This window comes from Theropithecus gelada, chromosome 9, assembly GCF_003255815.1.
Source record: "Theropithecus gelada isolate Dixy chromosome 9, Tgel_1.0, whole genome shotgun sequence".
Taxonomy (NCBI): Eukaryota; Metazoa; Chordata; class Mammalia; order Primates; family Cercopithecidae; genus Theropithecus; species Theropithecus gelada.
This window is the reverse complement of record NC_037677.1, coordinates 98,232,817-98,258,282: the sequence shown is the minus strand read 5'-3', so window position 1 is coordinate 98,258,282 and position 25,466 is coordinate 98,232,817. Positions and strand designations below refer to the sequence as shown.

Here is a 25,466-nt window from a genome sequence, read left to right as displayed (position 1 = left end):
AAAAAAAAAAGATGGTCAAGGCCACTAAACTCTTTCTAACTTCCTCTTTTCTGAGTATTAATATATTTATTTTCTTTGATAGAAAAATGCTATTCAGGTCCTCCATGGAGACATGCATTTACTTTTATTATAAACTCATCTTTTCAGTCACATCTTTTCAGTTGCTTTTTTTTTTTTTGACACTCTACCACAAAAAGATTTTTAAAAGTAAATTTTATGATACAATTTTTAAAAGTTTGGTTTACATCAAAAATTGGATTTTTCTTTGTTGGGGGCAGGGAAAGGGAGAGTTGATGAAAAATTCTAGCTGCTTCTCTGAGCTAAGGCTAAAGGTTTTTTTCTTTGTTGTTTCTTTATCACGTTTGGTAAATTAGGGACACACATCACCACCAAATAACAGATTATATGCCAATTTTCCATTTTGGCTTTGCTTTATTTCCTGCACAGTATATTGACTTTTTTGGAAATCATTGCATTACAATTGTAGGCTAAGAGTTTACCTGATCTCTAGTTTGAATGTGAAAGAGGATGATTTGATGTTTTGTTTCTTTTTTTTCTTTTTTTTTTTCTGTCGCCCAGGCTGGAGTGCAGTAGCTCGATCTCCGCTCGCTGCAACCTCCGCCTCCCAGATTCAAGCAATTCTCCTGCCTCAGCCTCCCCAGTAGCTGGGACTACAGGTGCCTGCTGCCACATCCAGCTAATTTTTTTTTGTATTTTTTAGTAGAGATGGGTTTTCACCGTGTTGTCCAGGCTGGTTTTGAACTGAGCTCAGGCAATCTGCCTGCCCCTGCCTACCAAAGTGCTAGGATTACAGGTGTGAGCCACCGTGCCTGGCTGATTTGATGTTTTCAAATGATTCTTTAATTCCTCCATTAATGAAAATAAAGTAAGTTACACTTGTGTGATTACGGATTTTAATTCTAATTTAAGTTGCGTTAAAGAAGTTTTAGTGCCTCCACTAAAAATGGATAGAATATAGATGAACTACTCAGCTTTACTATGTATCCTGAATGAGTTAAAAGGTACTCAAACCGTAAGAAATTACAAACATCTCTAACACAAATCTAAACACAAAATGCAGGAACCATATATCATCTGTCTTCCTTCCTGAGTAGCTCACAGTGCATGAATGTAGCAAAATCAATAAATGTTGAACTCATGATGCCACCTAAGTATTCCTGCCTCAATAGTCTTCCAACAGTGTGATACCTGTGAATAAGTACATTTCTTTATAATGATCTCTAAAAGATGGCTTAAATTCTTTGGCTGCATTGAAATCTATAAAATATTGCTTTTAATAAACCACTGTCTTGAGTTTGGAAATCGTTTTCTACACAAAGTCTTTGTTGCATTTGGAGGGGTGGGGGAGGGATGGCATTTTTTTGTAACAGGATTTGACCTGTAACTATTATTAAGAATTTTCTTAGAGGAGTTCAAAGCATTTTACAGGGATCATCTCATTTATCCCTCGAAAGTAAGGCAGAGGCATTATCTCCACTACAGATTGAGAACACTAAAAGGCCAAGATAGGTGGGGCTTTTTGTTGTTGTTTTGCTAAGATCAAAAAGTAATTCTAGGGCAAAGCCAGATTCCGGTCTGACCTTGTTACACGATGCTTCTTGCAGCACCATAATACAATGTAGTTGCTTCCTAGGTCTCCCTTTGGCTATGCTAGGTGTTGAATAATTTTCGGGGTCGATTTTTATTCTTTCCCGCTCCCTGAAAATGGGTGTTAAGATGTAGATAAGTACAAAAGAAAACTCCCCAGTCCTTCCTATCTGGATTTGGAGTACAGGATAAACAGACAGAAATAGGCATCTTCCTCCCCTCCTCCAAGTTTTACTGCCTAGCCCAATGCTAATAGAAAAATAACCCGAACCACAAATGCAAGTCACATGTATAATTTTAAATTTTCTAGTAGTTACATTAAAATATATTGTATTGGCCGGGCGCGGTGGCTCAAGCCTGTAATCCCAGCACTTTGGGTGGCCGAGACGGGCGGATCACGAGGTCAGGAGATCGACACCATCCTGGCTAACACGGTGAAACCCCGTCTCTACTAAAAAATACAAAAAACTAGCCGGGCGAGGTGGCGGGAGCCTGTAGTCCCAGTTAATCGAGAGGCTGAGGCAGGAGAATGGTGTAAACCCGGGAGGCGGAGCTTGCAGTGAGCTGAGATCCGGCCACTGCACTGCAGCCTGGGCGCCAGAGCGAGACTCCGTCTCGAAAATAAATAAATAAATAAATAAAATAAAATATATTGTATTTAGCCCAATACAGCGTATCCAAAATATTAACACTTCCACATGTAATCAATATAAAATTATTAATGAGATATTTTGCATTTTTTTTGGTATGGCTTCAAAATCTGGTGTGCATTTCTCACTCATGGCTCATTTCAATTTGTTTTAGCCAAATTTCAAATGCTCAGCCGCCACATGTGACTAGGGAGGACACTGTTGGACAGCACAGTTCTAGACCTCAGTAGCTCTCCCTTCAGATTAATGCCATGTGAATCGAATGGGTGGTATGAAGAATGGATGCTGAGTCCTCGGAGAATCAACTTGCACTTGGGTGGTGACTGATAAGAATCCCTAGCTGTGCCATTTCCTGATACATGACTGTTTTTGAAGTTATGGACTCAGGAGCTAGAAGACTGCAAATCCCCAAATATGTCTAATACCCAAGCTCAGGCCAGGACCGTGCTTCCAGGCCTGTGTGAGAACCTAAGCTTTGGAATCTGTCAACTTCTAGGGCTGCAGATTCGTTGGGCCCTCACATGTGGCCCGTGAAAAGGAGGCATCACTGGAGGAAGAGGAGGGCTCCTAGAGGGGGAAGGCCACCCAACTACGGGCTTCTTGAGGACAGGTGCTCCAACTGGCCGCTTCCTGAGGGCAGCGGGTCCTCTTGGGGCCTTAGGCAGGGCCCTGAAACCGGCCTCACGTGTTTGCAACTCGAACTCCTGTGCTTCCACCAAGCACTCCCGGGGATGCGGGGGTGGTGTCCGCGCCCCGGCCCCAGCCCGCACCCCGAAGTGGCTCCAAGGCCGCAGGTGTGAGGGGCGTGCCCAGGGCTCGGCCCGCGCCGCCCCATGTGACCCGGTCCGACATGGTGTCGCCTCCTCCCGGGGCGGCGGCGGTGGCGGCTCGGACTGGGCTCCGCGTCGGGCCGGCCCCGCCGCCGCTCATGGGCAGCCAGGGCCGCTTGGGGCCCCCCGGGAACGGCGGGCCCGGCGAGGGCGAGGGCGGAGAGGCGAGGAAGCTGCAGGAAGGGAGGGTGGCGAGGGGGAAGCGAAGGAAGGGGAAGGGGAAGGGAAAAGCGAGAGCGGGGCAAGGCGGAAGAGGAAGCGGGGCGGAAGGGAAGCCCGGGCCACAGACGGCGAAGGAGGCAGCGGGGCCGGGGGCTGAGGCGGGAGCCAGGGCATGCCCAAGGGAGGAAGCAGAGGGAGGCGGAAGCGTGGAGGAAGGGGCGAGAGGCATCATCAAGGGAGATGAGGGGAGTGCAGGGGCCGGGAAGGAGGCACAAGGAAGAGAGTATAGGAAGAAGGAGGCATGGAGGGTCAGGGCTAGGCGGCGGGAGGGCGCCAGGCCGGGAAGAGCACAGAGACAAGGGGGTCAGGCTTGGGCCGACATCCCGGGGACAGGGGTGGCCATGGCGGCGGAGGCCGGGGAGGAGGAGGAGGAGGCGGCTCGGGAGTCGGCCGCCCGCCCGGCCGCGGGGCCCGCGCTCTGGCGCCTGCCGGAGGAGCTGCTGCTGCTCATCTGCTCCTACCTGGACATGCGGGCCCTCGGCCGCCTGGCCCAGGTGTGCCGCTGGCTGCGGCGCTTCACCAGCTGCGACCTGCTTTGGCGCCGGATAGCCCGGGCCTCGCTCAACTCCGGCTTCACGCGGCTCGGCACCGACCTGTAAGCGTCCGCTCGCCCGCCCGCTCCCCGCCCCGGGCCGGCTCCGCGTCCCGGGAAAGGGCGGGGCGCCGCGGCCTGGTCGGCCCAGGGTCGTGTCGCACTCCGAGTTCCTAGGCCTACAGCTGGCCTCCACCTACGCCCCTTCCCGAGCACTCTCGGGGGCCCTTTTGCCCCTTCTCCCCAAGGCCTCCCTCTGAGGCAGCCTCCCGAGAGCATCCCTCAGTAGGCACTCTCCCCGGTGGGCCGCTCCTCACAATTAGCCATCTTAGGCACTCCCTAAAGCTTTCGATTGTGTCTTTTTGCAGAGATTTAGCTGCCCCGGTTCCTTAGCCCCAGAGGAGCCAGTTTGGTCTATGTGGTTCCTTCGTGCTTTGGACGACTCCTCCAGTCCAGGTCTAGGACCGAGGTTCCTTAAGTGGTCTATCATAAATTTTTGTGGACTTTCATCTTTCATCCTCCCTACCCTCTTCTAAAGGTTGTTAAGCTTCAGGGCTCGGACCTTAATGCAAGGCCCCTCGGTCCCAGTGTTCAGCCATAGTTTACGACTTCATACAGGCAGAGCGATACGAAAAAGGGGGCCTGCTTGAGGCAGGAGGCTGGAGTCTGTCCAGGATGTGCACAAGACATGGTATTGCAATTTGGCCTGTTTTTGGTAGGGTCTGAGACCTGTGAATGAAAAACTTTTCTGAACCACTTAAGCTGTTAAATAGGAAGGAAAAAACATGTAGGGAATTGAGGGAGTAAGAGCTTTCAGATTGCCCCCTATTCCACCCATTTTTTAAAAAGTAGTTCTTTCTAGTACATTATGACATTAAAGAACGTTTTTAAAAACATAAAAAGCCATAATACCATCACCTCTAGACAATTATTTTAATTTAAAAAACTTTTCAGTTGCACACATAGTTGCTATCTTACTGATCCTGACAGAATAGGTACATAGTAAATGTTTGTGGGCTGTCCCATAATGAGATTAAAGAACATCCCTCTACTATTAAACTTACATGTTATGTTCAGCTTTTTGTTATTATAGATAATAATGAAATGATGCATTTTTGAGTAACAGCTTTACTGAAGTATAAGTCACATGTCATACCATATAGATTTAAAAAAAATTAGTTCCTTAGGATAAAATCTCAAGGTGGCATTATAGCAAAGGTTATGGTTTGCAGAGGTGCTGTACCACTTTATAGTGGAAACAGCACAGAGTGAACAAATTTTATGTGAGAATTTAGAAAATCTTTGCTACTTTAGTGGTCATTTAAGGTACCAAAGTTGTGTTATTTTGCATCTCTTTTGCCACTGGCCAGGATAAATATATTCCCATGTGTTTGTTTCACCTGCGAGACTGTCTGTTCCCACTCTTTGCTCATTTATTACCGGGGTCTTCGTGTTTTTCCTATAAATTTGGAATCTTTGCGGGTCTTAGATGTTAGAATCTAGTCTGTCATCTTTGATCCAGATATTTTTCCCTGTCAATTCATTTTACTTTACTGTTTTACACTTTATTAGGCTCTGCCAGTCTTTTGTGATTTTTTTTCTCTTTTTTTCTCCAAAACTGAGAAATTTATAATTCCTCCACAGACCTGATAAATCTGTTTCCCACTGGTTTTCTTACAAATTTGATTTTTTTTTTTTTGAGATGGAGTTTCACTCTTGTTACCCAGGCTGGAGTGCAGTGGTGTGATCTCGGCTCACCACAACCGCCTCCTGGGTTCAAGCGATTCTCCTGCCGCAGCCTCCTGCATAGCTGGGATTACAGGCATGCACCACCACACCCAGCTAATTTTGTATTTTTAGTAGAGATAGGGTTTCTCCATTTTGGTCAGGCTGGTCTCGAACTCCAGACCTCAGGTTATCTGCCTGCCTTGGCCTCCCAAAGTGCTGGGATTACAGGGGTGAGCCACCGCGCCTGGCCTAATTTGATTTTTTTAATAGTTAACACTTTCATCAATATCACTTTTGGTGCAAGAGGTGAATTCAATTTACTATTCTTGTTAGGTAGCCTCAACGGCTACCTTAGTTATCACTACAACTTTGTTAAGTAATTCTCTTTTCCTTTGTTTTGGAAAGCTTATTTTTCCATATAATAAGTTTATATATATATATATGATATAATATACACATGTATATACACATACATATGTGTGTGTATATTGGATCTGTATCTGAACTCTTCATTGTGTGTCACTGATACAGTTTTCGATTTCCATACTATTTTAAATATTGTTACTTTTTGATGGAGTCTAGTAATCTGTCAGGGTAAGATTATCCTGTTGGATTTATGTGTGTGTGTCACCTCTACACTTCTGTTCAACTCGCTGTCAAAAAAAAATCCTGTACTTTTTCAAGGACTTTGTGGTTTTCATGATAAAGTTCTCACATATCTGTTGTTGCACTTCTGTGTATTTCTGAATATGTTATGCATTTCGTTTTTATTGCAAATATACTCTCTTTGGTATGTTTTCTGGCTGGGTATTACTGAATGTAGAAGATTACTTTTGTAAATTTTGAATTTGATGATTTTTTATTCTTTTTATTCTGGGATGATTTTGTTCATGATAATGATTCCTTGGGACTTCTTGGGCATGTGGTCTTGTCACCTGCAGAAATAGTTTTTTATTCTCTTCCTTTCTTATGAGAATAACTATTTCAAAGAATATTATCAGTTGACCTATAAGGGAAGTCTAAAACAACTGGAGCCCAAGCCAGCCAAGGCAAAGTTTGGCTTTCTCTCTCTTCATATAGAGATTGAGTGAATGAATGAAAGAATTGGTGTTTATTTTCAAATGCTCTAAAAGAGAGATACTGGGAATGAATCTACATATTGTAGCAGTAATAACAAAAATGAAAGTGAATTTATGGTGTAAAATGCTTTGAGATTGCCAAATGATATGGCTTTATTATTTATTAGACATGTGTGTTTTGATTTCTCGCCTGTGTCCTAGGGTAAGGTGTCCTGGCCTTCTAGGGAAGTTGTTTTACCACAGCACTTGATAAAGAGCAGGGTCACTGCTCGGGTTTTCTGGGTTGAGGGAAGAAGTTACGCGTGTTACAGCAGGTGGAGAGAATGTTTACCAGTGTGGTCTGTTTCTGGACAGCTGCAGAGACTTAATAAGCCACAGAGAGAGGTGGTTGTCATCCCTGGAGGAAGAAGGCATGCACCCCAGTCCACTTAGGGAGTCAGCAAAGCCGGGCCCAAAGTACAGCAAGAGTATGGCTGCTTGGATAGTGGCAGGGCTGTTGTTCATGCTTTGGGCTAATTAACTGCAGACTAGATAAGTGAGATGAGTTTTTATCAGCATTACACAAAACTGGATTTGATCAGAAGCCACATAACCTCACTGGCCCTAGGTTTTATTACCTATAAAGAATGGGAATAACCTTGCCTGATAAAATGAGGCTTAAATGTAGAATGCTGGCTAGTACAGCATTAAGCACATAGTAAGCACTCAATAAATTGTAAAATGGAACTTTTTAATTGTTTGGGTTCTCCTCTAGGTAGTCTGTATATAGCAAAAGTGGGGATGGTTTGACTTAGAGGTGCTGCCTAAAGACAAAGGGGAAAACACACACACACACACACTCTGCTTGGTTTCTCTCACCTGTCCTGAATGTTTTTGGAAACATGACAGCAGAACCTGTGGACTTAGGGCCTGCACTTGGGGATGAAGAGCCTCTTGATTCTCAGAAACACAAACTGCTAAGGTTTACTGACCTTCCGGCCCAGGGCAAGTCCCATTCAGTTTGGCTGTTCCTAACTGATCATAGCTTTGTTGAGTAAGATGAACTGCTTTGGTTCCTTGTGATTTGCTAATGGTCTTATACTTGTGCTTGAAGGCATTCTGGCCACTTTAAAACCACAAACAAATAATTTGCTTCCCTTTTGCCCAAACAGTGAACACTAATAGGTACTAAGCTTTTTTTTCTTTTTAAAGGGACACAAAGATAGTTGGCGTCAGTTGTCTGATTTAAAATCAGTTTTGTGTGGAGATTTTATGAAGCCTGTTGGAATAGAAATATCCTGAATATAACAATAAAAATCAAAGAAATGTTTCATATAGCAGTCTTTCAAATTTTCCCTAAAGAGTAACAGGACAAACTAACCTAGTTCCGTTTACAAGAACAAGACAGTGGAATTCAGCTGTCAGTTGATAATGTAGGCTGAATGCAAGAAGTAGACAGTATGACAGGGGAAGAACAGGAGTGCTATCTGCAAATTCTGATACTGAAAATTAACAAATGCAAATAATGGAAAGAAAAAGTATATCTGTGCATGTAAAGCTATTTTTAAAAGATTCTGTTGCCAGTCTTATGTTAAAGAAAGCTTACTTGATCCTCTTCCTCCCGAATGAAGTGCTACATATTGTCAAACAGGGATTTTATTTTAAATAGCCTTTGAGCAGTATCTGGGTGCTGTCTTGCATTTGCCTATGATAGATTTGCCTGGAATTAACAATAGGTGTTTAGGGAGTGAGGCTCCTGAGGTGTTTGTCCTGGCATGTACATTCATTCCTGTGGAGGGGTCCTGTAGCCTTGGAGCTCTTTGAGGCTGGGGGCCTGGGGTATCTATTTCAGTGATGATTAACGCCCAGAGTGGTGAGATAGACACAGATAAGCAGAGTGTGTTTATTTGTTTTGAAATGATTGTGCCTAAGAGCATTTTCTTGGCCCAGAAAGCATATAGTTTCCTAACTAGTTTCCTACTCTGAATGGAGAAGGTATTGCTAACTGGTTACATTTAAGGCCTAAACTGTGATCTTCAGAAAACAATTAACAACTCAAAGTAGCTTAGGCTTTCTCCAGTTTTCTGCCTTTCCCAGGGAGGAGAGTCACTTATTTGTTCTCTGACTCATGGAATGATTTTGTATATGGATGTATTTATTGTCTTTAGCATTTGGAAAGGCCTTATTTCTAATAGTTTCTATGAGTTAATAAAATAGAGTTTAGTTTACAGGTTCAAAATAAAACAGTACACCTGTGGAAGCAGGACATGGTCTAGTGCAGTCACTACCTCCAAATGCGAACTGGAAGAATGGAAGAAGCCTTCTCTAAGACCATGAGAATACAGAAGCTGTTTATATCCTTTCCAGTCTTATAAAACTTGAATGGTAGGGGCTGAATTTTCTAGCTTTCAAGGCAGAAACTTGGAGAAACCCAATGTCTTCACAGTCTGTGAGATGAGCAGTCTGTAGTATAAGTTCATACTGTAATGAGAGCTCTGAAAATATTTCAGTACTCCATACTTTTTTTTTTTTTGCACCTGGAACCTTCATCTAAGGTAAAGATTGTGCTTGAGCTGCTGAAATCCCCAACTGACAGTGAGGTCACTGAGTCAGTATACAGGTTTTTTAAAAAATTATTTTTGAATGTGTGACTTAGAAAAGAATTACTTGTGTGTGACAACTTAACCTTAGCTCTGGATTGACCCTGGCACTGGATTAGTTTCTGGTCCTGACATGTCACCATGGAACAGTGAGAAATTTAGGCAGATTCTTCTTGAGACCAGGCTCCAAAAATATTTGAAAATTAAGATGAGATCAACTGTTTGAAAAAAAGAGGAGAAAATTGGGTTTTGAATTTTCAGTGAAAATTGGCAGACTCCCCACTTTGATCTGCAGAAACTGACTTTTGCTATGCTTCAGAATTTACCTCAGGTATGTCAACCATGAGTCAAGGTTGAGAATCCTAAGATTTGGTTTACTCTTGAGGAAAGTCCTTCCTATTCAGCAGTCTTGCTCAGATGGAACTCCAGTTGTAATCAATTGAATCAAGATGGTTATGGTAATTAAGAATATGTTTATGTACCCTGAATCATGTAAATACTTGAGCTTTCTCTAAAAATGAGTAGGAGACTATCTGGAGAAAGAATTTACCTCCTGTTAGAGGTTTGGCTGCCTTGTCTCAGTTTTGAGTCAGTTCTTCATTTTATCCAGACTGTCCGCATTGCCCTCCCTGGAAGTCTGGGCCCACCCAATGGGCCCCTGTGCCTGCTGCCCCTCTTTAGCCCACAATTAATTGCCAACACATTCTTTCTTCTTCGTCTTCTTTTTTGGTATTTGACATGAGCTCAAATTGCTGAGAAAGGTGACAACTGTGAAATGAAGACAGGGCTTGGAGACACCTTAAAAAATACATGCAAAGGCCACTAAATGACAAGAGCAGACTGCCAGGCTCTTTCAAAACATCACCATGTCTGTTGACTTTCCATTCCTTGTCCACAGCACAAAATTGGAGGTCAAAGAATCATAGGAGTTAGAGATGGAAAAGACATTTGGGGTCAGCCAGTTCATCCCTCCGCCTTCTCCTGCCCCTGATTCCAAATCATTCCTTACATTATATTTTCTCCCCCAGCTCTTGTACAGTTTTCACGGTCTTCACTCAACCCTAGCTGTCACCTTTGGGGAATGATGCTGGAGGTTCTCTCTAGTTTCTCCTTGGCAAAGAGAGAGATTGCCTGTGCCCCCAGTTGACATTCATGAACTTCTTTGTTGGTGGTCTCAGCTGAGAGGCTGAAGGATAATTGGATGTCTCTCTATTGCCTGGTGATGGGGCGTTTTTAGACAGAATTGAAGAGGATTTAGTGTGTAATGATATTGGGCAAGGGCTGAGGTGTAAGGTAGCCATTGATGAATTTGTTCCTAGACTTTTGTTGTTCAAGTCTCTTGACTATAGGGGGATTCTTATTTGTATGAAGTGTGTGGTATTGGGACAGGTGGGCAGAGATGGGAAATTACAGTGAATAGGAGTTTGATAGGAACCCTAACTTGGAGATTGGTAGATTAAACAAACAAATAAGAAATACTGGTTTCGTGAGGTATTAGAGGATTGTTTTAATAGTTACATGTTAGGGGAGAAATAGAGTGGTGGTTACTGTACAGAAGCTTCAGTTTAGAGTCATATTGAGGAGAACAGATGGGCCGGAAGCAAGTATTTTGGATTAGGGTATGCTGTTGCTTTTGTGGTCTCCCCTTGCTTTAAGAAAGCAGAGAAATAGAAGTCTTATGCTCACTGGCTGTATGAGTCGGAAGGGGGAATGGTCATTTTTAGAGGCAGCTTTGGAGGGATACCCCCAGCTCCCCCGTCTTTTTCCAGCAGCTGTTGGGAGCAGTCCGAAGGGGGTATTGTATTTCTTCTGGTAACTCTGCCAAGAATGAGAGGAAATCCACAATCTGTGGGTTTTGTAGGGGGGATGAGGATGGGGTGGCAGGTGATGGGACAGGGAAATTAAATTGTTTTATAGTAAATATGTTGAGATACTTTTCCTGGAAAGCTGTTTCACTGAAAGGAATGATATTTCCCCTGCTCACTAACCCTGTAATGAGTTCATTCTCCTTAAAGAAAGGGAAATAGTCTTTGAGTACTTCTTTTCCTTTTTTCCCTGTAGTTCCAGCTTTGACCTCCCATGTTTCTTTGAGTTTTCCTTTAGAAAGTCTACGTCAAAAAGTTGAATCAAGGTTCAGATATGGGTGGTATGTGTGTTTGTCCCCTCCAGAAGTGAGTTGCTGAGGGAGAACTTCATCCCTTATCTTGGATGCAGTTTGACTTTATCATAATGGCCTAGAAGCTGGAGATGTAAAAACTTTCTGGGTGACGTCTGGTTCATATTCTCCTCATCCCTTCATTCAGGCTGGAAGGGCACCAGGGATTTTGAAGTCTGGTCACTTGGGTTGAGAACCTGTTTTGATGATTAATATAGAACACAGTTTCATGATTAAAAACAATAAAAAACAACCCTGGGAAGCAGAGCAGTATAATTATTTCTCACATATCACATGAGGAGTCTAGGGAAAAGTCATTTTGAAGGTATGAGAACAAAGTTTACCTCTTAGTCTGCTAGTGCCTAATTCATGACTCACTTAGAGGAAGGCCTGTTCACTGCTCCCTGCCCCCCCAAAATTGGCATCTTTCTTGCCATTGTTCATTTTTAGAAAGTACCAGATCAGTCTTTCCAAAAGTTGTATTGTGGGATTCCTGAAAAACTGATTCTGTAATCAAATGAGTGGGGGAAAATGCTATGCGCCACATTCCCTTTCTTAGGGATCACAATGTCCATTGGGGATTAAAGGCACTGGCAAGTCCTGTGATAGAGGGACCTGTTTAATTTTTGTTTCAGCCAGCATTGTGCAAAATGTTTTGACCATAAAATTCTCTTTTTCACTGCTAAATATCTCTTTAACATCTTGCAGAACACACATACTGGTCAAGTGCCGTGCAAATACAGAGCCTAACCAAAGCCAGGAGGAAAAGGACGTGAACACAGCCAAGTTCTGAATCTTAAGCTTATGCACATAAAAGACCAGGGTTATGCTTAGTGCTTCTGAAACTGTTTAGACATCTTTGACATGTGGGTGCCATGTTAAGATACTTTATCTGCTCAGATTTCTTCCCTTGAGCCTCTCTAGAATAAGAATTTGGAGGCTTTGGTTGAATTCTTGAAGATGTGGTATGTTATACATTTTAAGGAAGGGCCTTTGGAGCTACAGGTATTGTTCAAAGTGTGACTTGTCAAATGGAGAATGATGTTTTTGGAAACTCTTGCTTGAGCAGTTCCTAAGCAATGTCTATGAAAATACCTATTATGCTAGGACCATAGTTCTCCCTTTTTGTGTTAAAGGCATAGTTTTGTATGATGTTAGAATTTTTGATAGTACATTAAAGGATTAAAGGTGAATGTCATTTTTTTTTTAAAAGCAAGTTTCAGAAAATTGAAAAACCTGTTCATGATTATTTATACTATTTACTTGTTCACCCTCTGGTGTGTTACTGTTTGAACAGTATTGTTTGCAGCCCTGACCTTGTTCTCTTATATCCTTTGAGGTAAGGTTCATATATGTTCCTCTGAACATGCAATTTTTATTTTATTTTCAGCAAATTGTATCATGGGCAATATTTTGGCTTAATGTCTGATAGAAATCCCTGTAAAAGTGTGGATTGTTAGTTGAACAAAAATAAATTCTATATATTGTTTAAAATTTGGTGGTGCACTCATTCAGGGTTACTGCTATATCACTTGTCTGCCCAGTGATGGTTGAGAGCCACTTTTAGAAGCACAAAGTGGTTTAAGACTTGATCCTGTGGAATTTATGACTAAATTAGACAAAAAAGATGATGTATAGCTGTGAAAAGCTAGCAATGCCTAGGTGTATGGTAGGTTCCCTCTAACAGTTCAGATGTCATGTTTGGAAGAGTCACAGAAGTAGAGGCTTTATCTAGATTTTAAAGAATGGATGAATTTGACTAGTCCCCAGAAGTAGCAATCAGGGGCAAAGGTAGGCTGGGGCTGGCAATATAGGTGAAAGTGTGGGTGTATGAATGAACGTGGAAGAGATTGGCTTGGTGGGAGTCCAGTTGCATAGTGCGAAGCATGAAAAGTGAGTTGAATGGGTAAAGTGGGTTGACAGTTGGGGGTCTTTCAAGGGAGCTGTGGGTCAGTTCAGTCAGCTCCATGCTCTCTTTGTGCATGGTCTTGTCCTCATGCTGGCATGTTTCCTACAGTCTCCCTTCACTCTGAATTTTGGGGCTATTCTCTGTTTCTTAGCCAAAAGGATAAGCAATTTAACATGATATAAAGATTTTTGATTAATTTTTTTGAACCTTAATTATAAACCTCTGCTACTGAAGCTATTGGAAGATTCAGGCTAATGCAAGTATAAATGAAAAGTTAGAAGGTTCTTTGACTGCTTAAGTACTTCACACTAAAGCCAAATTCTTAGCATTGATAGAAGAACTGGTGAGAACAGGCAATCTGGGGAAAAATCTGGAGAGAAAGAAGATAAGAGAAATCAAGATATAGTGTTAATTTAAAATTCCAAGCCCCAAGGCCCGGCGCTGTAGCTCATGCCTGTAATCCCAACACTTTGGGAGGCCGAGGCAGGTGGATCATTTTAGGTCTGAAGTTCAAGACCAGCCTGACCAACATGGTGTAACCCCATCTCTATTAAACATACAAAAATTAGCTTGGTAGTAATGGCATGTGCCCGTAATCCCAACTACTTGGGAGGCTGAGGCAGGAGAATCACTTGAGTCTGGGAGGTAGAGGTTGCAGTGAGCGCAGATTGCACTACTGCACTACAGTCTGGATGACACAGTGAGACCCTGTCTCAAAAAAATAAATTAATTAAAATAAAATTCCAAACCCCAAGCATTGTATGTAACCCTTGGCCCAGTGCCCCTTGATATGGCCTTGTTCTACACTTGGAGACACTTTCCTTTCCTAAGTTTCTGTCCAAATCAGCAGGATGTTATGCTTATGGAAGTCATGCCATCCATGCAGTTGGTCAGCATTGGTAGCTTCCAGGGGAATCAAGCTGCGAGATGGGACAGAGAGGGAAATTGATCTGTGTTCCAGGAGTTTTCTGATCTCAGAGATATGTAGTTTGAGACCTCTTCGATATACCTACACTTCCCCTTCCTTCCCCCCAGCCATTTTTCTTCAGACTAGGTTTATTTATTTGCTTTTGGTTTTGGGGTGTGAACAAGGAGAGGGGAAATGAAAGGTCATTCTAGATAACTGCCTAGATTAATTTCTGTCCCTCTGGACTCACTTGCCAAGATTTTAAGGGGCCAGATAGCTTACTGTGGGTGCATGTTGTATTGTTTTTGTTTAAAATAGGTCATATGCCCAGGAATGCAAACTCTAATGGTTACTAAGTGCCGGAAAGCTGAGAGGGAGGGGGCCTAGTGGAAAAATGAGCCTGAGGCAAGAGAAGGAGGGCTGGGAAAATGGCAGTTCAGCTAGGCCCACGGGGCCAGGTCCTCTGTGTGTTAACATCCACGGAGAGATTTCTTTACAGGGCACTAATCATTTTTTTGAGAGGAGCACCCTCACTTTACGTTAGTAACCATATGGAGAAATGGCTGGCCAGAGGCCGCTTCAAGGATGGGAGCAAGGGTCCCTGGTGAATTCCAAGGGGCACCTACTTCTGTCTTCTCAGGTACTTTTCTTCTGCTGCCTTGTTCTACTGACCCCCTTTGACTGGCAGTGACACATTCCTATAGGGATGGAGGGATACCTGTTTTCAGAGAAAGGAGATATTTTTAAAATTTCTTTGGATTTTTCAGGTGCTGAAACCAATAAAGATATAGATATGATTTGGCCAACAGCTAGGGAAACTGTAACCATTCAAGATGGTTAGACAAAAGATATGAAAAAGCTGAGTTGTTAAATTGTTTTTAACAAAGTAGAACTTTTTCAAGTCAAAGCCAAATTGAATTTTTTTTTCAAAGTCTAAATTTGAAGGACTACAGCCAAGTATTTTGATTATGATATTCATCTTGGGAGAGGATGCCTGCACCTGCTGTTTGGTAGCAGCTTCTAAAGTTCAACTTTGAAAGTTTCTTGGTGCTATGATCAAACCCTCAGGGGAGTGTTTTGACCCCTAGCAAAGTGTCACATGGCAGTTAAGTGACCAGGGAGATGAGAGAAGTGCTGTCCTTATTCCAATTCAGGAAATATATTCATTCTTTTGCTTTTGTTTTCTTCCTGCTATGATCCAGAATATTCCCTTTTTAGTTTCATCACCACTCATTAATTTTAGACCTAATTCAAGAGAAGAGACATAACTGTAAACAGTTGCTTCCTTTATATCTAGGAGGGATTTGCAGATAAGAGTAGACAGGAAGTCTATTTTTTTTTTTGGTTAGATTTCAGTTCCTTTGGCCCATCCTGTTAAGTATCTTTTACTGTCCTCAGTAGTAGTCTGGTAGTGTAGGTGGCTCTATAGTGATTTTAAACCAGGGACTACATTCACCCAATAGAATAATTCAGTAAAAGATTTTAGCCTTAACAGGTGTATAGCCAAGTCCTAATTGTTCAGCCTGAAAGATAAGAAAGTTTGATATTGGAGGAACAATTTCTTTTTTTTGTTGTTGTTGTTGAGACAGAGTCTCGCTTTGTCGCCCAGACTGGAGGAACAATTTCTAATAGTTATAACTAAACTAGTTAGAAGAAAAACGAATGATTATTAGAGTCACATTAGTGCCGACACCATTAATGGATATTATCTACTACTTATACTTATGTAAAGATAATTAACTTTTTTTGTAGTGATTTATGACATATGCTGTACTTCGTTTTAGGTGTCATTTTTGAAAACAATTGTGTGAAATATTATCCTCATTTTATAGGTGAAGAAATGGATAATTAGAGAAGTTAGTTACCTGGGTTGTATAATTAGTAAGTGGTAGAATTGGGATATAGATCCCAGTTTCCTGAGCCTGCCTTCTGTGCTTTTTCAATTTTATTTAATCTGCTCTTTAGTTAAAGGTAAATAGGAAGACATAACCGTCAACAATTATGTGATATATTTTCAACAATTGATCACTTAATAAAGCACCATCTATTAACATCTTTAGACCTGTTATTATTATTATTATTATTATTTTTTGAGACGGAGTTTCGCTCCTGTCACCCAGGCTGGAGTGAAATGGTGTAATCTCGGCTCACTGCAACCTCTGCCTCCCAGGTTCAAGTGATTCTCCTGCCTCAGCTTCCCAAGTAGCTGGGATTACAGACGCCCACCACAACACCTGGCTAATTTTTGTATTTTTAGTAGAGACAGGGTTTTACCATGTTGGCCAGGCTGGTCTCGAACTCCTGATGTCAGGTGATCCACCCTCCTTGGCCTCCCAGAGTGCTGGGATTACAGTTGTGAGCCACGGCGCCTGGCCTCAACCTGTTATTTATGGAGACATAATTTTATGTACTGTCTCCCCACCTCTACCTTTATAAATTTAACTTTGTTTTAAAAATACCATTACTTGGTATAGTTGTTGCCAAAATGTTTTTCATTCCTCACATTTGTAATTTCTAGTGGCAGTATATTCCATTGCATTAGTATACTATTCTCCCCCACAGACAGACCTTCAGGCTGTTTCCAGATTTTAGCTCTAATATATAGCTGCAGCTATAAATATCTTTGTAAAATTTTTTTCTTTTGAATTATTTCTTCGTGATATAGTGCTCAAAGAAGAAATGCTGGATCATAAGCTGTCATTTAATGACTTTTGTCTTAACAGAATTCCTTTCTGAAAGACTGTACCAGCTGAATGTGCTGTAACCAACATGTAACCAAATCCATACTCTTCTATCAAGTTAAAGCTAGTGTTAGTTTTTTCTACTTAATAGATGTGAGGTGGTACTTTAAAAATTGTTTTAATGTACATACCTGTAAACTATTCTTGGGGGATGTTTCTTCCAGTGTTTTACCATGTGAACACTGTGACTGTCCTTATCCTCTGTCAGACATGGATGATAGGGTATTGGAGACAGGGTATTATCTTGAGAGATTTTTATCAGCTCCCTAAAAGTTTTAGAGATAAAACTTATGTCTATAGTGTTAGTTAAAAATTTTCCCCTACTCTGTTGCTTTTAATCTTTTTTCCCTTTATGTAGCATTTCAAATTTAATAGCATTAAACTCAAATACTTTATAATTGATACATTTCTGTTGCTTCAATAGAATAATTTCTTTTATCCCCATTTCAATTGGGAAATTATCTCTGCTCGTCATTGAAATATGTATATATCTTGTTTTTTTCTAGTTAAATTTTTTTTTTTTTTGAGACGGAGTCTCGCTCTGTCGCCCAGGCTGGAGTACAGTGGTCGGATCTCAGCTCACTGCAAGCTCTGCCTCCCAGGTTCACGCCATTCTCCTGCCTCAGCCTCCTGAGTAGCTGGGACTACAGGTGCCCGCCACCTCGCCCGGCTAGTTTTTTGTATTTTTTAGTAGAGACGGGGTTTCACCGTGCTAGCCAGGATGGTCTCGATCTCCTGACCTTGTGATCCACCCGTCTTGGCCTCCCAAAGTGCTGGGATTACAGGCTTGAGCCACCGCGCCCAGCCCTAGTTAAACTTTTAAATTCACCCTCATATTTTTGGAATTTATTATATTGTGGTATGAGATGGCAATCTAAATCAGTTTTTTTCTCTATTGATATTCAACAAGTTTTATCAACAGCATTTATTATTACTATTTCAATGAGTGTTTGATATTACTCAGCCATAAAAAGGAATGACATAATGACTTTTGCAGCAACTTGGATGGAATTGGAGGCCATTATCCTAAATGAAGTAATGCAGGAGTGAAAACCAAATACTGCATGTTCTCACTTATAAGTGGGAGCTAAGGCATGGGTACACACAGGCATACAGAGTGGTGTAATGCACATTGCAGATTCAGAAGGGAGGAAGGTGGGAGGGGGGTGAGTGATAGAAAAATTACCTACTGGGTACAAAACATACGCTACTCAGGTGACTGGTATACTAAAAGTCCAGACTTCATCATTATACAATTTATCCATGTAACCAAAACCACTTGTACCCCTAAAGCTACTGAAATTAAAAAATTTTTAAAAAAGAAAAAGAAAAATTAGAAAATATGTAAAAACATAAAGGAGAAAATAAAAACACCCAAAGTTGACTACCCACAGTTAACTATGGGTGTTTTATTTTATCCTTCCAGTGTTCTTTCTAGCCATGCATATTCTTATTCCCTCTCTCCTTTCTTTCTAATAAAGTCAACGTGCCATACAAACCTAATAGCACTAATTAAAGTGATTTATTTCCTTAGTTTACAATTTTCTGTTTGTTATCTATTAAATTCATATCAGTTTGGGCCATTTCTTGCTTTCTTTTTTTAAAATCAAAGTCAGTTGCTCATTGCTTATTTCCAAGTGAAAAGAATATACTTCCTAGGAATATACTTTCTAGAAATATAAGAAATATAATTGCTCTTTATCAGCACTTATTGATATGCATAAGGCATTGGGCAAATGAAAACAGTGCCTGGCATATTGTAAGCACCACATTAAATGTTGGTTAAATAAATTGCAATTGGAATAATGATCCAGAGAGATTTATAACATTCTGTATCATTTAAAAATAATATTCAGTTGGCCAGGTGTGGTGGCTCATGCCTATAATCCCAGTACTTTGGGAGGCCAAGGCAAGAGGATTGCTTGAGGCCAGGTGTTGGAGACCAGCCTGGGCAACATGCATATATACTTGTCTAAGGTGAATACATAGTTGCCTCTAGAGAGGGAGAGTCTTGGCTAGGGGTTTCGAGAAAGACTCACTTTTGCATTGTTAACCTTTCATACTGTCTGTGTTTTTTTAAATCCTGTGCATTTATTACCTTATTAACCAAAAATAATTATTCTATACAAATAAATAAATGAAATAATACCAGGAGGCAGAATATTATTTAGCTAAAAATGAATTAGGTATCTTCTCTCTGCCTGCCAAAACCATTCTTTCTAAGCTGTGTCCGTTAGAATCTTGAGAGCCGGACTTGCTTGCTGGCTTTTAGTAAAATGTGGTAAATGTGAAGGTATAAGTAGAGGCTGGAAGAAATGAGTGTAGGCCAGGTGCGGTGGCTCACGCCTGTAATCCCAGCACTTTGGGAGGCCGAGACGGGTGGATCACGAGGTCAGGAGATCGACACCATCCTGGCTAACACGGTGAAACCCCGTCTCTACTGAAAAATACAAAAAAAACTAGCTGGGCGAGGTGGCGGGCGCCTGTAGTCCCAGCTACTCAGGAGGCTGAGGCAGGAGAATGGCGTAGACCCAGGAGGCGGAGCTTGCAGTGAGCTGAGATCCGGCCACTGCACTCCAGCCTGGGCTACAGAGCAAGACTCCGTCTCAAAAAAAAAAAAAAAAAAAAAAAAAGAAATGAGTGTACCTCTCCCTGGCCAGCAAATTTCCAGGCAGACATGGCAGTTATCACTCTGTGTCCCAAGCAGTGTACCTTGTATGGGCAGTGGGGCAAGCTAAGGAGACACAGGAGATATATGGGAGCCTAAAATGGAATTTTCAAATTCTTGCTCATGATTTCAAAATTCTCTTCAAAGGTGTACTCTCTAAGGGGCTTAGAGCTCTTCTCCCTATTGCCTATTAATCCATCCCCAAACGGTGCCATTGGTGTTGCTTGTGTGCTGTCTTATTGCTGTTAACTCAGCTCACCCAGAAAGTACTGTTGACACTGCCCTCCAATGTTTTGAAGAATTTAAAACTCATAGAAAAGTTGAATGAATTGTACCATGAACACTCATATATGCACCACCTAGGTTCTACAATTAATATTTGGCTGTATTTGCTTTATCATGCATTTCAAAATAAGTTACAGATATCAGTACATTTATCCCTAAAGGCTTCAATGTGCATGCGTATCATTGACTAGATTATATTAGTTTATGGGTTTCTTTTTTAAGAAAAATATATATACAGTGAATTTATATTTCAGTGAACTGCACAAATCTTGTGTATCATTTGATGTATTTCTTTTCTCTTTTATTTTTTTAGAGAGGGAATCTTATTCTGTTGCCTAGGCTGGAGTGCAGTGGTGGAACTACTGCTCACTGTAACCTCAATTTCCTGGGCTCAAGTGATCCTCCCATCTTGGCCTCCCAAAGTGTTGTGATTACATTTGTGAGCCACCACATCCTGCACATTTGGTCCATTTCTCACAAATGCATATACACTTGTATAACCCAAACCCCCTCAAGACTTAAATATAGAATATTACCTCAGAAAGTTTCCAAATGTTCTTTGCTAGTCAGTCTCCATCCCTACCCTGGTGGTAATAATTGTTCTGATTTTTTTCACCATAGGTTAGTTGTCTCTCTTCTCAAGCCTCATGTAAATGAAATCATACACTACGATCTCTTTTGTGTAAAATTTATTTCATTCAACATAATGTTTCTGTGATTCATCCACATTACAATGTGTACCAGTACTTCTTTCCTTTTTTAGCTGAGTAGTAGTCCATTATATGAACCTACCCTAGTGTGTCTATCCACTTTCCTGTTGATGGATGCCTGGGCTGTTTACCACTTTTGGCTATTACTAAAACTTCTATGAACATTCTTGTGTAAGTGTTTTTGTTTCTCTAAAGTTATTGCTAGTTCATAGAGTACATAATATGTTTAGATTTATAATAAACTGCCAGACCTTTTCCCAAAATGGCTGTACCATTTTGCTTTCCCACCAACAATGTAGGAGAGTTTCTTATTGGTCTTCCAAAAATATATGAACAACGCCGGGCGCGGTGGCTCAAGCCTGTAATCCCAGCACTTTGGGAGGCCGAGACGGGCGGATCACGAGGTCAGGAGATCGAGACCATCCTGCCTAATGCGGTGAAACCCCGTCTCTACTAAAAAAAATACAAAAAACTAGCCGGGCGAGGTGGCGGGCGCCTGTAGTCCCAGCTACTCGGGAGGCTGAGGCAGGAGAATGGCGCAAACCCATGAGGCGGAGCTTGCAGTGAGCTGAGATCCGGCCACTGCACTCCAGCCTGGGCGACAGAGCGAGACTCCGTCTCAAAAAAAAAAAAAAACAAAAATATATGAACAAATACAGAGAGGACTTCCTCATCAGGGTACAAACTCCTATCAGATATACATTCTGTGAATCTTTTCTCCCAGATGACGGCTTGTGTATTAATTTTGGTGAACAGAGGTTTTGGATTTGATGAAGTCTGATTTATTGGATTTTTATTTTCTGTTATTGCTTTCTGTGTCCTAAGAAATCTATGTCTACCTTCGTAGTCAAAGAGATGTTTTCATGTATTTTCTTCTGACAGCTTTATAGTTTTAGATTTTAAGTTTATGACCTGTTTTGAATTACTTTTCCTGTATGGTGTGAGGTAGGGGTCAGGGTTCATTTCATTTTTTTTTTTTCCCCAATCTGGACGTCCAGTGGTTCCAGGATTGTCATCCATTCTCCATTAGATTGCTTTGGCATCACTGTGGACATTTTTAATAGTTTAAAGGACAGGCTTTTCTCCTTGGCTTTTTTAGTTAGTCAAGTATGGAGAGAGAACAGTTACTCCTTCCTGGTCTCCTAATCTCTTTACTTGTATTCTGGATGCTCCTGAATCCTGACTCAGTAAGCCCATGGAATTTTCTGTGGTTGGCAATAAGTTGTAGTGATTGGATTATTTGTTCTGTCTGGACATAGGATGACCACTGTCCCAGTGAAGGAACGGGTGAAGGTGTCTCAGAACTGGAGACTGGGGCGCTGCCGAGAGGCGATTCTGCTGAAGTGGAGATGCAGGCAAGTAGCCTCTTGACTTTTTTAAAGCTACTTGGGACATAAAAGCATAATGGAAAGTAAAAAATCTGGTCCTACATGGAGGCTAATGGGGCTATCTTGGGTGGGGTTGCACTGGTGAGCCTTTGAATACCACAAAGGGGGCATCAGAAGGACAACTTTTTTCACATTTAAAGAAGGGAATACAAGAAATGTACGTTAACAAATGACTTTTTTTATGATTATAAAGAAATCAATGCTTATTTTAGAAATTTGAAGAAAAAGAAAGTTCTAAAGAAGAAAATAAAACTAACCTGTAACTCCACCACTCAAAGGTAACCTCTGTTAACTTATGCCATCAAAGGAAATAAATGAAATCAAGGTTTCAATTAATCTTATTTTACAAATATTTTTCTTTAAATCTTCTACTCTATGGAGTTACTTCTTCATTCTTGGCTTCCCTGAGTCCTCTCCCCTACTTTATTAAAAGGCAGGGTAGGATCTAAAGGTTTGGATACATATGTTACAGGAGTTAGAGCTTAGAACAAGTATAAGGAAATTTAGAAAATGCCTGTGGCACCGCTAATGCCACCAATTTTTATGCTTCATTGATGCTAAATGATTTCATAGTTATTATTTGACTCCCTACCAAAGAATTGCTCCTTGTTGATTGGTTGCAATGGATAAGGAACATCATGATTCCACATTCTGGAGTGATCTATACTTGTGCTGAAGACACAGGCAGGCCTCTTCATCTGATGAACCTTTCTTGCTTGCTTGTGTCCAGTTTCCACTGGTTTCACTGGCATCAGATGCTGTGAATAATGTGGTATTGGGTAGTGGTTGTGGTGATGGTAAAGAAACTGCAGGAGAGAAAGACGGATTTTTATGATGAAGGACTTTACCCTCTGCTTCCCACATTGCCTTTTGGGGCTAGTTTCAAGCAGTTTGGCAAATAAACACACAGAACAGTTACCAGGCTGCCCTGGGATTCTCCACTGTTCACCTGGCATGAACCTGGTTTCTTGTCCTAGGCAAATGGCTGTTTACCAGATGGCTCTAAACACAAAAATTCCCACCCTTTCTGTTTGCTGCCTACTTGAGTGTGCCACACACTCACGCAAGGGGATATTCAAGAGGAATGTGCATAATGAGTGAGAAAGCAGGCATCTGTACACACTCTACACATGTTCCATGTAATATATGCACACACTTGTAAAAACCTCATGAGCAGAAACTCAGTTACTACAAAGTCTAAGCTGCATTTAATGGCCCGTCAAGTCAATTTGCAGAACTTTTCCACATTCCCATGACGCTTGTATTGAGTCTGGGGAAGAAACACAGCCCAGTTTGCTCAGACAGGCTTGGCAATAGGAGATGGTGGCTGTTCTTGGGGATGAATCAGCTGTCCCTGTGCTTTTCTTGGGACCTGGTAACTCCAGGACCCCTATGTAGAATAGGACAGGTGGGATGTCCACCTTGTTAAAGGGACTTAGTTTCCACCAGAGAGCCTAGTATCTGACAGTCTTCTTTCTTCTTAAGGCTCATTCCCTGCCGCAGGACTTGTCTGTGCCTTCTAGCCTTTCTTCCTCCTGTAAGATTGCAGAGGGAATCTTTAACTATTTGTGGATTTCTCTTATCAGTTGCCTGTGAGAGCTGACTTTCTCTGTAGCCCCTGAACTGTAGCAGAATGCTCTGGGGCTGTGTTTTTCCATTGCCACATTTACCCTCTAATACAGAAATGTAGATATCCCTGTGAGGATCTAGGTATCTAATCAGTACATTAGCATCCTTTCCTAAATAGCTTCATTCCTTTCACTTAAAAATGGCCCCTTAGCTCTAACAGAATAAGGGAATGGGGCTTCCCAGGGTTTATTCTTCTCTTTTCTCCATCATACCTTAACTGATCTATTGCGGAAGAGGTATGTATGGGAATCCTAGAACCTTGAAACTTCCCACTTATACTTCAAATCGATGAGGATGCCGAATGAAAGAAAGTTATTTCACCTGGCTAGAAGATTTCTTTTCTTTTTTCTTTTCTTTCTTTCTTTTTTTTTTTTTTTTGAGACAGAGTCTCCCTCTGTCACCAGGCACGATCTCGGCTCACTGCAACCTCTGCCTCCCGGGTTCAAGCGATTCTTCTGCCTCAGCCTCCGGAGTAGCTGGGATTACAGGCATGCACCACCATGCCCAGCTAATTTTGTATTTTTAGTAGAGATGGGGTTTCACCATGTTGGTCAGGCTGGTCTCGAACTGCTGACCTCAGGTGATCCACCTGCCTTGGCCTCCCAAAGTGCTAGGATTACAGGTGTGAGCCACTGTGCCCAGCTGAAGATTTCTTTTTGACCCTTCTCACCCCTTGACCATTGAATTTTGTAAGCTCTGCCTACCCATGAGAAGTCCAGGTAGCCAGTAATTGAAATATTAAATATTCTCCAATTAAAAGTGGTATTTAGTTGGTCTTTTAATTTTGAGTCTCTTTTAGAAAGTCCAAGGAAGATTAGATCACCACAAAGTTCAATTATTCTAGTTTTCTGAGGATAGCTGAGGGGTAGGTAATTTTGAAGGAGGGTATCAAGTATAGATAATAAGCCTTGTTATCCTTGCTAAGTTAGGGATTGATCAGACCCTTCAAAGATTGGAGTTGAGTTTTCATACTGTATCTTGATGACTTAAATTTTATTTTCCATCGTTTCAGTCAGATGCCCTGGATGCAGCTAGAGGATGATTCTCTGTACATATCCCAGGCTAATTTCATCCTGGCCTACCAGTTCCGTCCAGATGGTGCCAGCTTGAACCGTCGGCCTCTAGGAGTCTTTGCTGGGCATGATGAGGACGTTTGCCACTTTGTGCTGGCCAACTCGCATATTATCAGTGCAGGAGGGTAAGTGCTGCAGGTTTCTCCTTCCACCCTTTTCCATCTTATTTTTCGGGGACATTCTGCCTGTCTCTGACTTTTCTGTCTTAACTCCAAAGGGATGAGGAGGGAGATGGAGGGTTTTCCATTTAAAGCAGAGAGATTTTACTAAAAGGAGTTAATAGGGTTAGCTGGAGAAGGAAAACAGGAAGAGCTTCTAATGAAAAGTGAAGCTGGTTTTGATATTCTCCAGGGGAAAATATATTTTGTCTCTCAGCTCTGTTCAGCCCCAGGTGTGCTGAAGAAGTAAAGGTATCTAGAAAGTCAGCACCTTACTGGGCTGAATTGCCTATTGCTTAGCAAATTTGGATGTCACTGGAGACTTAGGCTGTTTCTGGAGAGTTGTTCTCTTCCTACAGAAAGAATAATTGGTTCTTGGGGATCGGCTCCTTATTTCTCTCCTAGAGATGGGAAGATTGGCGTTCATAAGATTCACAGCACCTTCACTGTCAAGTACTCGGCTCATGAACAGGAGGTGAACTGTGTGGATTGCAAAGGAGGCATCATTGTGAGTGGCTCCAGGGACAGGACAGCCAAGGTGAGGTGGTCTCCCCGTTACATACTATTACTCTCTCCTGTCTATAGGGAGTGGGGTGGATAGAGCCCCGAGTCCCA

At 41.8% G+C, this 25,466-nt stretch overlaps 1 protein-coding gene across 2 annotated transcripts in view; it reads left to right on the top strand.

Annotated features, from left to right (window-relative positions):
- The first annotated feature begins 2,704 nt into the window (after nt 1-2,704).
- The window catches only part of FBXW4 (F-box and WD repeat domain containing 4), an 87,652-nt gene continuing 64,890 nt past the window's right edge, over nt 2,705-25,466 (top strand). Inside the window, exons 1-4 of one of the 2 annotated variants that reach the window (XM_025397337.1) lie at nt 2,705-3,905; nt 21,863-21,958; nt 24,633-24,818; nt 25,257-25,389. In XM_025397337.1, the coding sequence (XP_025253122.1) occupies nt 3,109-3,905; nt 21,863-21,958; nt 24,633-24,818; nt 25,257-25,389 (1,212 nt within the window). In that variant the 5' untranslated portion in view covers nt 2,705-3,108. The remainder of the gene's footprint in view (nt 3,906-21,862; nt 21,959-24,632; nt 24,819-25,256; nt 25,390-25,466) is intronic. The other variant, XM_025397338.1, reaches the window with a different exon arrangement.